The following is a 15,337-nucleotide window of genomic DNA, read 5'->3' as shown; positions in this document are numbered from 1 at the left end:
TTCCATCTTTTACAGAACCTCCTTCTGTTGAGCATCCCAGCCTTGCATCTTCACCTCCTCTCTCTTTATAGGGTCCATCCCTTTATCCTTCTCCTCTGTCTGTGTATTCTATAGTCTAAACACGCTGCCTCCCACTCAATGCCATGTCCCCTGGCAGCTTCATGTCTCGCACTCCTCATTCCTGTGCAAACATTCAACAGTAGTCTCTCCTAGCTTTCCCCACTTTCTGGCCTTTCATTCACCAATCCACTGCAACCTGGTTTCTGTTCCCAGCTCTCTCCTGAAACCACTTTCCTAGATGTCATTAAAGGCCTCCCCCTCTCCTAAATCCACTAGGCATTTTTTAGCCTTTGGCCCATTTGGCTTTTCTGCTGCATCCAATACTGTTGAATTCCTTCCTTTTTTCTTCTTAACATCCCTCTTCCTTTCCTTCTGGGGTGGCATTCTACCCTGGTCCTGGTGCTGCCAACCTCTGCAACCTCTCGGTCTTACTCTCCAACCTGGCCTCTGTTCCTCTATCCCTTCCTTGACACTGGTGCTGCCTGGGGTATACTCCTGTCTTTTCCCTCGCACTCTTCTGGGTCGTTCTACCCCCACATGATGACCCTTTTCCAGCCCAGGCCTCTCTCTTCAAACTCTATCCTGTATATCCAGTTGTCTGTTAGACAGCAACTCCTGAATGTCCCCCGGGGACCTCAACTGCAGTGTTTCCCCACTAACCCTGTACTCTCCCTAATATGCACTCCCCTTGCCATACTCCTGACCTCTGTCAACTCAAGCTGGAAATTCTAAGCTTCACCTTTGATTCCTCCCTTTGTCTCCCCTCCCCAGAATTCAAGCATTAGATGAATATTCCTGATTTGGTTCCTGAAGATTTCTCCCATCTCTCCCTCCCCTTCACTTCTATTCTCACCATTTTAATTCAGGCCCCATCAGCTGTCTCCTGGACTTTTGCAATTGTTTCCTAACTGCTTTCCATACCTTAAGTTTCTCCTCCTGCCTCTCGCTCAGCCTCAAATCATTGCTCAGGAAGCTGCCAGAGACAAGGCTCTAAACGCAGATTTGATGATGTCAAGTCCCAGTTTGAAATCTCCTTTGGCTTCCCATCAGCTATAGGATGGAGTCCAGACCCCTTAGCTTAGCACATAAGGGCTCTCTCAAGCTGCCTCTTCCTACTTTTTCTCCTGGTCCTCTACAGTATTTCAGCAGCTCCACTCCATCTCCACTGAACCTCTCCGAGTGCTCTAGGTTACCTGTTCCTCAGCCCCCACTGGTACCTTTATTTCCCCAAGCCTCTACTTCCAAGGCTTCTTTCACTCTTGTCTCTCCTCCAGAATCAGCTCAAATGCTTCCTCCTCTGGGAAGCCCTCACTGAACTCCCTGGAGAGCATTAGTTCTTTCCTTCCCATAGCATCATGCAAATGCCTCAAGAATGTACCATATTATTTCCTAAGTATTGATTTATGTATTCTCCCTGTTACCTTAAAGTAAAAACCTATATCTTATTGTTTTTATCTCCAGTGCCTAGCACTGCAGCAAAGAGTGGATGCCCAATAAATGTTTGTAGAATGAAAGAGGAAAAGAATCTGGATGGCAAGTAAGAGATCAGGAAGAAAGAAGAGAATGAACCACTTCATCAGTATACCTGAGGGGCTCACGGAAATTCACATTCTAAGACCCTACCCCAGATCCTCTGAATAGGAATCTCCTGAGGTAGGGCTCAGGAATCCACCTTCTTAATAAGTTCCTTGGGTGATTCTTATAAACTCTAATGTCTCTAGCCACTGCAGTTTTAATATTGCAGAAGTTCTGTTATTTAAGAATCTGACTTAGGGTCAAGAACTTTAATGGAGTTAATTTCTAAGATAATATAATTACAACATCAATTATGATCATGGTGGTGATAATTACAGAACAAAGGCCTAAAGCAAATGTGGAAACTTAGAAACACCAAAGAGAAACTACTGCCTGCCTGAGCCCCTGCAAAGGCAGTTTGGTACCCGGGGAAGCAGTGCACTAAGTCAGCAGATGCTGGGCTGAGTCCCAGCTCTGATTAACAAGTGGTTTTCTCTTAGACCGGTACTTCAATATCTCTGGACCTCAGTTCCCCATTTGACAAATGAAGGGGTTGCTTCTAAGATTCCTTGTAGCTCTGATGTTTTTAAGTGGCTATCTTGAGGAAGGAAAAGCTCGTCAAGTGTGGGTAACAGTCCAAGACGCTGTGCTTCTAGACTTGCTATATTTCTGGAAGATGTCTATCCTGGCAAAAGATGACTATAGTAGAAGCGAGCCAAAAGACAGCCAGCAGGGCCACTTTGTTATAATGAGATTATGCCAGAGCCATTTTGGTTTATGAAATTAATATAACAGTGCTAATATATTACTGACAGTAGCAAAGGTGCGCTCTCTCTCAAGAATGCCAAACATACAGTGGGCATCGTCCCCCTCCCTCTTGACCACAGCCCCATAAAGAAGCAGGACAGAAGAGGAGAACTGCTGTCCTGGGCACGCTGAGTCTGGGGCGAGGGTTGCCAGGAACTGAGTGGTAGAGGCAGGATCTCCTGGTATGTTGTCACTTAGCCCAAGTCTTCCCATGGGAAAGTCTCGGGGAAAATGAAAGACCTACCTCTGGCCCTTTCAGGGAAGGAGCTGAAAAAACTCCAGGCTGGGCATTGGTCTAGTCATCCTCCTGGAGGCCTCGCATGTGACCAGGGAGAGGGAGAAAGGGCAGCACTCCCCTGCCCTGCCCAGCCTTTCCAAGCTGAGGGAATGCCAAGCCTTTGCTGGACTTTGACCCATTGAGGAAAAGGCGGGAGACACATTCAAACAGGCATGGTGATAAACTTATTAGTCATGCCCGCCGTTGTAGCCACCGCTTCACCCACCTTCTCCGGCCTGCCCCCAGCCCCGCCACTTTTCAAGTTGGGCAACTTAATGGAAAAAATTGAAATAAAAAGAAGAGCGAGACCAACATACTTGATGAAGAAGATTCTCCCACCGCCGTCAACTCCGTAGGCCCACCGGCCGGGCAGGTCCAGCCAGTCAATCTCATCGGCCATCTCGGTGTCCCTGCAGCCCCTCTCTCTCTCTGCGCCCCCAGGCGCCGGCTGGGCAGGGGGCTTGGTACCCGGGAACCCCGACTTGCTGCCCCCTTCCAGAGGCCGTGGTGGGGGAGGGGGTCCGGCCGGGCTGGCGGCGTCGCTCCCGGGTCCCTGGCAGTGGCTGGCCTCCCCACTGAAGACGCGCTGGCCTCAAGCCGGGCGGCAGGGAGCAGGCAAGCGCTTAACCCTGGCCGGCCGGGAGCCCCAGACACCACCTGCCTCCTCGTCGACTCGGGAGCTCCTCTTCGGACCGTTTCCTGAACTTTAATGACGGGCAATTAGCGCGGTGAGTAATTACGATGCCTCTCCTGCCGGGACTGTTAACGGGCAGCGCTGGGTCTCCGTTCCTCCTGGCTCTGCTGCCCTCCAGCCTGGCGGAGCCCGGAGAGCAGAAGCTGGAGCGGGGAGGATCCCTCCCCGAAGGGAGCAGGTTGCAGTGCGAGCAGGGGTGTTGCCTCTCCGCTCCCAGCTCCGATCTTGCACTTGAACCACCGGCGGGGCCGGGGGCGGAGCCGCGCCGCCGCCTCGGAAGGTAATTTACAGCCCCGAGAACTCGCCGGCAGCGCCAAGTCCCCCAATCCAGGCGCACCGCGCAGAGAACCAGTTTGACTAAAAGAGCTTTGAATCAGGAACCTGGTGGACATGTCCAGCCACTGAACGGAAAAAGGGAAGTGATTAAACCTGGTTCTACTTGGTGGGAGGTTAGGAGAGGAACAAAGGTCAAAGGCACGGAAGCGTGGCGGGGCTGTGAGCAGCGAGGGGCCCGGGGAGCCTCTCCTAGCTCAGATGCCAGCCTGATTAGTCGAGCTAGTCCTTACCTTTCTTTCCCAGCACCTCCTCCAAGAAGTCTGCCATGACTAAGTAGAATCACAGGGAGACCTTAGAAATACTCAGAAACCAACAGCGTTTATGTCCCTCCATTCCATTCCCCCTAACTTGCACCAGAAATGGAAAAGGAAAAAGGAAGAAAAATGGAGAGAGAAGGGAATGTGTTATGTGTACAGAATGCAGACTGCAAGCATTTCATACTGGCATACCAAAAGCAGTATTGCTGGAGCCCACAGTTCTGCTATCTCAGGGTCTATATCAAAGTTAGCCAGCTTAGGCAACATAGCAAGACCCTGTCACTACAAATAATAACAATAATTAATTAGCTGGATCTGGTGGCACGAGCCTGTAGTCCCAGCAACTCAGAACACTGTCAGGAGGATCACTTTGAGCCTGGGAGGTCGAGGCTGCGGTGAGCTATGATCCTGCCAGTATACTCCAGCTTGGGCAACAGAGCGAGATCCTGTCTCAAAAAAGAAAAAATGCTGAAGTCCATTTGGCTTTCCCAGCTTACTCCGGATCTGCCACTGGGGCTCCAGTTAGGTACATACAGTTCCAATCCATGTGCCAGGCCCAGGAGAATAATTAGACGATGAGAGAGACACCTGTGTTTAAAGGGAGCAATGTGTTCCATGACAGCTGGCAATTATCTGTTGGGCAAACATACGTTTTGTGAGCATTCCAGGAGACTTGATCCCCATTCCACATAGGTAATTCCTACTCATCCTTTCAGTGTCTACCCATGTGCCACCTCCTCCAGGAAGCCATTCCTGACACTACCCCGGAGAGATTTATATGTCCATCCTCCATGTGTCATGGCACCTGATGAATAACCCTATAGTAGCACTTATCACACTGTAATGCAATCCTTGATTTAGTCATCTGTCTCCTCCATTGGACTGTGTGCTCCTTGGGGCAGGAACTCCATCTTATCCATCTTTACAGCCCTGGCAGCTGCCTGCGGCACCAATTAACAATTTTTTTTTTTTTTTGAGATGGAGTCTCGCTCTATCACCCAGGCTGGAGTGCAGTGGCATGATCTCGGCTCACTACAACCTCCACCTCCCAAGTTCAAGTGATCCTCTCACCTCAGCCTCCTGAGTAGCTGGGGCTGCAGGCACTCACTACCATGCCTGGCTAATTTTTTTTGTATTTTCAGTAGAGATGGAGTTTCACCATGTTGGCCAGACTGGTCTCAAATTCCTGACCTAAAGTGATCTGATCCACCCGCCTCAGTTTCCCAAAGTGCTGGGATAACAGGCATGAGCCACCGTGCCCAGACCAATTAACATTTGATGAATGCTTGATATGGTCATAACTGAGAATTACTCTTAACTCTAACCACAATCCTGTACTTTCGGACTTTATTTAGAGGCACTCTCAATATAACCATCAGCAACATCAGGGTGCGTGTGGGGAGATCTTTCTGGGAAAAGAAACAGCCTGTGATCCTTCTCATAGATCCCAAATTCTCAACCTGGAGGGTTTAAAGTGTATACATCTGATAGATGGTAAAGCTAGGAGATGCCTCAGAGAACATTTAGTCCAATCCTCTTGTTTTGAATATGGCAAGTGAGGAACAGAGAAGGGAAAGGGGCTGGTCAAGGTCACTGAGAAAGGTGGTGGCTGAAAAGGATCTGCCCACCAGTGTCTCAGGCCAGAGCTGTTTTCATTACATCCTTCGCACTCCAACACTGGAAATTGACTCTGCCAACATCCTGGCTGCCAGATCTAAGTTAAGTCCATTCTCCAGAAGCAGAAGACACGCAGAAACCCATGATGTCCAAATTCTTTCTCTCTTCTCAGATCCTACAAATTTCTAGTAGAGAAAGCTTCATTTGACAATGAAGCAGAGCTGCACCTGGGAAGCACAGATGAAGGTCTAGGTGCCCCTTCGTTTCTGAATTGGAGAAAGTTGGCAGATCAAGGTAGCAGACTCTGCCAGGCTGCAGTCCCCTGTCACCAGCCATATGAAACACCTGTAGGACTCATGCCACTGACAAAGCACAGAGCCACCTGCCTAGCCCCTGAGATGGCCAAGAATATAAACCGCCAGAGCTGCTGCCAAGATGCCTCAAGGGAAAATACCAGCAATCAGTGCACTCCCAGTCCAACCTGAGCAACCAGTAGGGGCAGCTGCTTGTGCTGAACATGGGCGGAAACAGGGGACAAGATGACATATATTTGAAAACATGTATTACACTACTGTCTTCTTTGAGCACCTCTTGATCTATTTTTCCACGAGATTTTTGTCTTGTTTAATGTCTAATCTAGCCTGGGGTTCCTGGGGACATTTACCTAGATGAGAAAAGGCCAGTGGCTCAGATTTGTAAATGTTTATTACTCATTTGAAATAAGAAATCACGTTCGAAAATATTTTCCTAACTGTGGTCTAGTCTCGCTAGTGACTTTTTGCATGCTAGTTCTTGTTTATCAGTTATGATTAGTATTGATACTGCTAGTAACGACATTTTAGCAAAAGAGCTAAAGACATGTAGAAAAAGAGTAGAAAACCCAAATAAAAGCAGCTATTGGTTCAACAATTACCTAGAAGAGAGAAGGAGGGTTGATAGATTAAAATGAAAATCATACATGGCTGGCAACTAAGTCAGAAATTTAGCTGTCTGATTGCTTTTCCCCCCACAGCAAATTTTTTTATCCCTTTAAAAATGTTTATTTATTTATTTATTTGCTTAGAAACAGGATCTCATTTTGTCACCCAGGCTAAGGTGGTGCAGTGGCACAATCAGAGCTCACTGTGACCTTGAACTCCTGGACTCAAGCGAGCATCCCACCTCAGCCTCCCAAAATGCTGGGATTACAGGAGTGAGCAAGTGCATCTGGCCTCTTTCATCTCTTTAAAAGGCAACCAAGCATTTGGAAAAAATATATCAGTAATATTTATAAATTATTCTGATTCTCCATTACATTCTGATGTCTTAATCACTTCAACATTACTATTTCTGGTTTGATATCTGTGGTAGGCTGAAAAACATCTCCTCAAAAGCTATCTGCATCAAATCCCTGGAATCTATTAATGTTCCCTTATTTGGAAAAAGGTCTTTGCAGATACAATTAAGAATCTTAAGATGAGAAAATCATCCTGGATTACTGGGGTGAGCACTAAATCGAATGACAAATGTCCTCGTAAGAGACACATAAGAAATGTAATAGAAGAGGTGGAAGTCATGTGACCATGAAAACAGAGATTGGAGTGATGTGGCCCCAAGTTAGGGAATGTTGGCAATCACCAAAAGTTAGAAGAGGCAAAGAGTACATTTTCCCCTAGAGCTTCCAGAGAGAGTGCAGCCCTGCCAATACCTGGATTTCATCCTGAACTGTGAGAGTATAAATTTCTATTGTTTTAAACCACCCAATTTGTAGTAATTTGTTATAGCAGCCATGAGAAATTAATACAGTACCTACAAGAAAATCACAACTCAGTGAGGGCCAGGTGTGGTGGCTCACGCCTGTAATCCCAGCACTTTGGGAGGCCGAGGCAGGTGGATAACTTGAGGTTGGGAGTTCAAGACCAGCCTGACCAACATGGTGAAACCCCGTCTCTACTAAAAGTACAAAAATTATTTGGTGGTGCACGCATGTAATCCCAGCTACTCGGGAGGCTGAGGCACGAGAATAACTTGAATCCAGGAAGTGGAGGTTGCAGTGAGCCAAGATTGCGCCACTGCACTCCAGCCTGGGTGACAAAGTGAGACTCTGTCTCAAAAAAAAAAAACAAAAACCCTCAATGAGGACTGAAATGAATGTCCATTATTTTTACCTCTCCAGCATCTACTCTCCCTTCTTCTGTTAATAGCTGCAGGTTTCCTTTTGACATCTATCTACCCTCTGCCACTCTCAGCCTGTGTGGGCTGGTCCCACCTTTACTCTCAAGCTCCATTGAGGGTTGGGCTGTGACACAGATCTGGCCAGAGATCTGACAACTCTCCATTCCCCTGGTGCAGGAAAGGACACAAGACTCAGACAAGACCAATAAGACTCTGTTTTTTAAAGATCCCAAAATTCTCGGGAAGAAGCCCTTTTCCTCTTGCATTTGAAGGTGGCATGAGTTGTGTCGCCGTTGCTGGGGTCGTCATGTGGGAGCTGCCTGAAAGTGAAACCAACACAGGAGGAAGTGAAGCCAGAAGACGGCGAGAGAATGGGTCCTCCATATATCCTGGGAGCCCTGGGATCCGGCTTGCCAGAGAGGCTCTACCCCTATATTTCCAGCTATAGGTGCCAATAGACCCCTTACTTCCTTTCTAGTTGGTTTGAGCTGGGTTTCTGCCCCTAACAAATGAAAAAGTCCTGACCGATATAAAAGTCACACACTAAAAAAGGCTTTTTGTGTGTAATGGGAAAGCCAAAGAGATAATCATGTGTGTTTCTAGTGACTCACAAATAGGAGCTCTTCTGTTCTGAGAAAACCACAATTTTAGATCAAGAAAGGGTCTTAGTGATCATCTACCCCCAAAAAACACATTTTTCCCAAAGAAGATACTAGAGAATTCAGGAAAGTACCCAGAGTTGTGGCAATTCCACAGTAGAGTTAAGACCAAAACTCAAATCTCCTGAAAACCTGATCAGTAGAAAGTTCACATTGAGACATTTGCTACATCATTTAAACATATTTGGCCAAGAGACTCACATAGTTACAAGAAGATTATAACAGATTCCTTTGCTCTATAAAAGAATAGCCACAACAGCAATCTGCGTTGAGGGCTGGTGTTTAATAGTTATGCTCACCTGCAGGCGAGGTCAGTAGCCACTGTTGATTTTCTTCCAAGAACTAGGAAGCAAAGGAAAGGAAGGCAACAGCCATCTCTGCTGGCATTCGAGATATGGCTGTGTAAATATGCAAGGGTCCAGACAGACTAGTTGCTTAATTAAAGTCATACCTCTGTAAGGACTTGAAAGAGAAGGGTTTCATTATAAAAACTGCCATTCTAGTGCTGGCATCCAGAGGATGGCAGAATTCTGAGGTTTCCCCAAAACCAGTTATATTGAATTGCATTGGTTCCACAGATATTTATTGATACCCTCTGTGGGCAAGGACAGAATGTCCCTCCTCTCATGGAGTTCACATTTAATAAACATGTGGTCTCAGAAGATAAGTCTAGAAAGAAATGGAGAGAGTAAAGGGAACAGAAAGAGCACAGAGGGTGCTCCTGTCTTATATTGTGAATATTTTACATAGGGTAGTGAGGAAGGGCCTCAGTGAGAAGAATGACATTTGCACAAAGGCTTGAAGGACAGGAGACAGCAAATCGTGTGGACACCAGGGGAAGCATGTTCTAGGCAGAGGAAATAGTAAGTGCAAAGACCTGGAGGTGGGAGCACCCTTGAAGTGAGAAGCGACAAGGAGGCCAGTAAGGCTGGAGCAGGGTGAATGAAGAAGAGAACAGGAGGAGATGAGGATGGAGGGTAGAGGAAGGCCAGGTCATTCCAAGCCAGTGTAAGGAGTTTTGCTTTTATTCTAAAATGAGACAGAAAATTGTTGGTTGGTTTTGAGTGCAGAAGTGACATGATCTTCAGGGCTTCATGTATTTAGAGGATCGCTCTGGCTGTTGTTTGAAATAGGGTCAAAGCAGATTCTAGTTAGGAGGCTATTGTAATAATCCAAGCAAGACATGAAGATGGCTTGGTTCAGGATGTCAGAGGGGAGAAGCAGTGAGAAAGAGTAAGATTCTGGGTAACTTTTGGAGGTAGAACTGACAGGATTTGCTGATAGACTGTATTTGGGCTTAGAGGAAGGGGAGTCAGGGTGACTCCAAGGGATTTGGCCTGGGTGGCTGGAAGGATAGACTAAGATGAGGGTAGGCTGCAGGTAAAGCAGGTGTGGCAGGGAGTTGGGGGAATCAGAAGTTCAATTTTGAGCATGTTAAGTTGGAGATGCCTATGAGATAGCCAAGCAGAGATGCCAACAAGGTGAGTGGATGTATAAGACTATTAGATTGGTGCAAATGTCATTTCGGTTTTTGCCATTAAAAACAATAGCAAAAACCGCAATTACATTTGCACCAACCTAATAGAAGACTGAGGAGTAGAGATATGCATTAGTATTTTTCGGTGATTAGAAGGTATTACAGCCCTGAGGCTGGTTGTGATCGCAAAGGAAATGAATGTAGGGAGAGAGGAGACAGAGATAAAGGGCTGAGAACTGGGGCATTCCAAATGTCAGAGGTCAAGTTAATAAGAAAGAACCTGCAAAGGAGACTGGAGAACAAGTGCCCATGAAACAGGAGGACAAGCGGCGGCGGCGTCCTGGAAGTGTGCCTTGTGTGTATTCACATCACTCACAAGCAGAAGCAATGTGCGAGTGGTGCCTGTGCTCCAGAAGGGCTGAGGTTAGGGTGGGTTCTGTCTGAGCAGGAAGCAACTTGTACTCCTGGGTGAAAGGGTGGAGAGACAGCCCAGGTGATTTTTAAGTTGGTCTGAGAACAGGCCTGGGAAGATGATCGTTTTAGCTAATGAGCCCTTGCTCTTCCGTAGAAAAGTGTGCTGAAATGTGCTTCCTTCAGCTCCATCTCTCCAAGCCTCTGCTCTGGCTTCTCCTGGGAATGATGCCAGCCCAAGATGGCTGGCTGACTTTTCCTGCCAGGATGTGTCATGGAGCGGAGAGCTGGCACTGACAGTTCCCCAGAGGGAGAGGGGAGGACTGAAATTGTCAGGGCAAGATATGGGCCTGGTGGAGCCCAGAGGAATGGCCCCGTCTGTAGTCCACCTGCTGACATTTCTTCTCTGGGTCTCTTCTTGAGAGCTCTTTCTAGGTAGGCAATGCTCTTTCAGTGCTGACTTTAATGTGTGTCCTGGGGTTTTTCTAGAAAATGGCAGCTGGTGCAGACTTCGGCATTTCCTGGGACTAACATAGCACTTCGGTTCAATTTAGTTCAATAAAATTATAAGGCACAATTATGCCTTCATCTCTGTAAAAACTGTTTCTGCCTTCAGCCAATCAGCTTCTTCCTCTCTTGTCTCTGTCACCCACCAACCTGCTGGTCAGTCCTCTCCACTCACCAAGGACCTTGGCTCCCGGTTCAGCAGCTTCTTCTCTCTTCCCTATCTCCCTCTCATTCTGGGTGATTTCAGCACTAATGTGAATGAACTATCTATCCAGTGTCATAACCCTACAATACCTTGATACCTTCAACTCCAGGGCTATTCACCTCCACTCCAATAACCTACTCATACCCAAGGCCTCACCTTGGACTTTCTCACCACTCAGATTTGCTCCAACCTGGAAAACTTAAACTCTAATGTCCTGCTTCCTGAAAACAGTTTTGGTGCTTCTCATACCCTGATTCCTTTCTTCTCTTTATACCTGCTCCTTGCCTTCTTCCTTCAGTACATTTCCTCCTAATCTATCAACCAAATCCTCATTCCACTTCCTGCATTTTTCAGTCCAAACTTATAGCCTGTCACTTCATCCTTGCTAATATCCTTGTCCACTTGTCCTCAGCTGCATCCACACTGCAAGATGCCACTCTGAATTAATCCATCCACTTTTCTGCTCCTGCCCAGAAAAATATCACATCCAGCCACTGGAGGAATTAAGTTGATACCCCTGTAAATTCACTCTCTAGCCTTCCATATACCTCTTGCTGGGTCTACAGCTGCTCTCAGCAGCAGACCTCATCATTATTCTGAGAGAAAATAAAGGCAATCAGAAAAGAACACCTTCCCTTCAGTCTTCCTAAGCCCACTGTTAACAATCTTATCTATATTTCTACCCATCTATCTCTTTCCTCCTATCCAAAGCTAAGCTTTACATGTTCCCAACCCTACACGTGCCCATCCCTCACCAGCTTCTCAGAATTCTTACTCCATCAATGATCTCCTCTCCTCTATATTTTCAAGCTCTCCCTCACTTCTAGTTCTTTCCCTCAAGCCTATAACTAAGCTCAAGATTTCTACCATAGAGGAAAAAAAAAAAAAAAAACAACTCACAAAACCCAACCCCACTCCCAGATGCCACATTACCACACTCCTTCCTTCCACTTCAAGTTTCTTAAATGAGTGATCTGTGCACTCAGGGTGTCTTACTCCCTGCTTCCCAGTTGCTCCTAATCTGGCTTATGTCCCCCATAACTCCTTGAAATGGCAGAAACTATTCTGGCAAAGATAGACACTTATGTCCAAGCTGCTAAATCCAACACTTTTCAGTTCCCATCCTAGGTGACCTCTCTGTTTCATGTGATAGCCCTGGCTGTCCCCACTCCCTGCACTTCATGCCTCCTTTTGTTTCACTACTCTGTGCCCCGGCCATCCTGAAACCCTACAGTTCCTTGAGTGTGCCTTTGTGCCTGTGGCTTCCTCGACCTGAATAACTCTTCTCCATCCACATCCTGTTTTCCAATTCTCCTTCCAAATGCAGCCCAGGAAGGAGCCCACTGTACTTGCCGGGCAGCCTGTGCTTCTCACTGGTAGAGCACTCATCGTTGTGTAGGAATTGACTTTCCCGTCACCCCACTACACTGAAACTCCCTGGGAGCAGGGACTGTGTTTTAATCTACTTTTCTTTCTCCATTTTATTCAGCAGCATTAGACATAGTTGACCACTCTGTCCTTCATGGAGCTCGTTTTTCTCTAGGCTTCCATGACACCATGTTCTCCTGGGTTACCTCCTACTTCACTGACTGTTCCTTTTTAATACCTTGGATGACTGCGCCTCCTCTGTTTAGCCTCAACATTTTCATATCCAAACTCCACCCTGGGCCCTTTTCTGTACTTTATTTACATACTCTCCCTAGGTAATCTCCCCCATTGTTTTCAATGCCATCTATATATTGCTGGCCCCCAGATTTCTATCTGAATCTAATCTCCTCCTTGGGCTTCAGATATGTATATACATTTGCCTACTGCATCTCTGTGTGAATGTTTAATCAGCATCTCAAACTTAACATGGCCAAAATAGAATTCTGTTCTAGAAATCTGTTCTCCCTGAGTCGTCTCTATCTCTGTATATGGCACCAGCTACTCACCCCACTGTTTGGCCCAAAAACCTAAAAGTAATGTGACCAATTATCCTGGTTTGTCTGGGACTTGTCCTGGTTTTAGCCCTGAAAATCCCATGTCCCAGGAAACCCCTCAGTCTCAGGCAATCTGGGTTGGTTTTTCATTCTACTTAGGAGCCACCCTAGATTTCTTTCCTCACATTCCACATCCAGTCAATTTGACCTCCTTCCAGATATACCCCAAATCTTCCCTCTTTCCACTTCCACTGCCCCCTGGTCCAAGCCTCCATCATGTTCTACGTAGACCATCCAAACAGCCTCTTCATCTGGCCTCCCTTCCTCCTTGCTTGGCCTGCTACATTTTTTATTTTTTACACAATAGCCAGAGGATCAATAGCAAAGAGAAAATATGATTGTAGCACCCCACAATCTCACCAGCTAAAGCCCTCCAATTACACAGAGAATAAATCCAAATTTTTTCCTGTAGTCTCCCCATGATCTGGCCCCTGTTGGCCCAGCCACCGTCATCTCATATTTCTCTCCCCCTTATTTATTACTGCTTACCGAAGCCATCTTTCATCCCAGCCTCCCCCGTGATCACCTCATGACCCACTCCTCCCTACCACTCAGGCCTGAGATCAAGGTCACCTCCTCAGTGATACCTTCCCCAACTACTGTATCCAAAGATACCCTGCAAGTCTCTCCCTATCACATCACTCTCTTCTATTGTCTTTACAGCATATATCACTACCTGAAGGCTTCTTGTTATCTTATTTTTGTTTTCTGACTCCACCACTTAAGGTGTAAGCTCCTTGAGAGCAGAGACCTAGCCAGTCTTATTCAAATCTGTGTTCCCAGCACTTGGCCCAGACCCTGGCACGCAGTAAGTGCTCAATAAATATTTGATGAGTAAATGGATATTCACCACATAGTACAGGACCTCTCACTGTACTCATAAAAGACATTGAATGAACAAATTCATGAGAAAACCAAGCTGTATGCTAGGCACTGGGCCCACCTTTATAACCTAAGATACAGTTCTTTTGGACTTTATGGTCTACTGGGAAACAAATGCATAAATCAACCTTTTAAACAAAATATGCGTAACAGTTTGAATATGATGGGGAGTAAGAAGTGGCATAGTCTTTTATTTTCTTAAATAAAATGTTGCTGGCTATAGGGGCTAACACCTGTAATTCCAGCATTTTTGGAGGCCAAGGGGGTTGGATCACTTGAAGCCAGGAGTTTGAGACCAGCCTGGGCAACAAAGTAGAACCTCATTTTTACAAAAGAATTTTCAAAATTAGCTGGGCATGGTGGTGCACAACTGTAGTCCCAGCTACTTGGGAGGTTGAGGCTGGAATATCACTTGAGCCCAGGATTTGGAGGCTGCAGTGTTATGATCATGCCACTGCACTCCGGCCGGGGTGACAGAGTGAGACCTCGTCTCTAAAAAAATAATTAAATTAAATTAAAACTAAAGAAAATGTGATCTGCTCCGGGTCCTCATTCCACTGAGGTGGCAGCAGATTCAATCTCAGTCATTATTGGGCCTCTCCCCACAACCTCTACAGTTATAAGGAGGTCCGAGGAGTCCAAAAGATCCAGGAAGGGCCCTTTAATCTTCAGCTCCATATGCACCTGGCTTTAGCCTCTATCATTCCTTGAAGGATTGGCTGCTTCTTTTTTTTTTTTTTTTTTTTTTTTTTTTTGAGACAGAGTCTGGCTGTTGCCCAGGCTGGAGCTGGAGTGCAGTGGTGCAATTTCGGCTCACTGCAACCCCTGCCTCCCAGGTTCAAGCGATTCTCCTGCCTCGGCCTCCTGAGTAGCTGGGATTACAGGCACACACCACCACACCCGGCTAGTTTTTGTATTTTTAGCAGAGACGGAGTTTCACCATATTGGTCAGGCTGGTCTTGAACTCCTGATCTCCTGATTCGCCCGCCTCGGCCTCCCAAAATGCTGGGATTACAGGCGTGAGCCACCGCGCCCGGCCAGGATTGGCTGCTTCTTGGCCAACCTAGGACTTGGGGAAAAAGGATAGATAAGAGAGGTCGAGGGGTTTTGTGGGAGCAAACTTTTGATCCAGTCTACTCACAGGACCTCCCAAAAACTCCATGCCATTTTCATCTCTGAAACTGCTTTGAACATGCCTCTGGTCTGTGAATCCCACCTGTCTTTACCTAAGCCCTTCTCTTCTTTTCCTCCTCCCTTAGGACTGTCCTACAAAATTTCCCTTAGGTGGTCTATCTCACTGCTTCCCACAAATGAGAAAGGGGAATAAGGTGTTACAAATGGCCAATTATTCATGTGAAACAGAACTCTTACATCTCCCTCCACCAACCTGCTCCCCTTTCAGAATTTCCTATCTCAATGAAAACATCACCTTCCTCCTTGTCACCAAGCCTAGTAAAGCTGACTCCTTTGTGATTTCTCCTTCTCCTTCATCTAACA

At 46.6% G+C, this 15,337-nt stretch overlaps 1 protein-coding gene across 14 annotated transcripts in view; it reads right to left on the bottom strand.

Moving 5' to 3' along the window:
• Positions 1–3,991, bottom strand: part of PLEKHA6 (pleckstrin homology domain containing A6) — a 157,823-nt gene extending 153,832 nt beyond the window's left edge. For 13 of the 14 annotated variants that reach the window (XM_034944427.3, XM_063597744.1, XM_057301557.2 and 10 more), the window contains exon 1: positions 2,977–3,204. In XM_034944427.3, coding sequence (XP_034800318.1) covers positions 2,977–3,059 — 83 coding nt within the window. In that variant the 5' untranslated portion in view covers positions 3,060–3,204. Of the gene's footprint in view, positions 1–2,976 lie in introns of all 14 variants that reach the window. The other variant, XM_008976578.6, reaches the window with a different exon arrangement.
• Between the last annotated feature and the right edge of the window lie 11,346 nt (positions 3,992–15,337).

This window comes from Pan paniscus, chromosome 1, assembly GCF_029289425.2.
Source record: "Pan paniscus chromosome 1, NHGRI_mPanPan1-v2.0_pri, whole genome shotgun sequence".
Lineage (NCBI taxonomy): Eukaryota > Metazoa > Chordata > Mammalia > Primates > Hominidae > Pan > Pan paniscus.
This window is presented reverse-complemented; position numbering and strand designations above follow the sequence as displayed.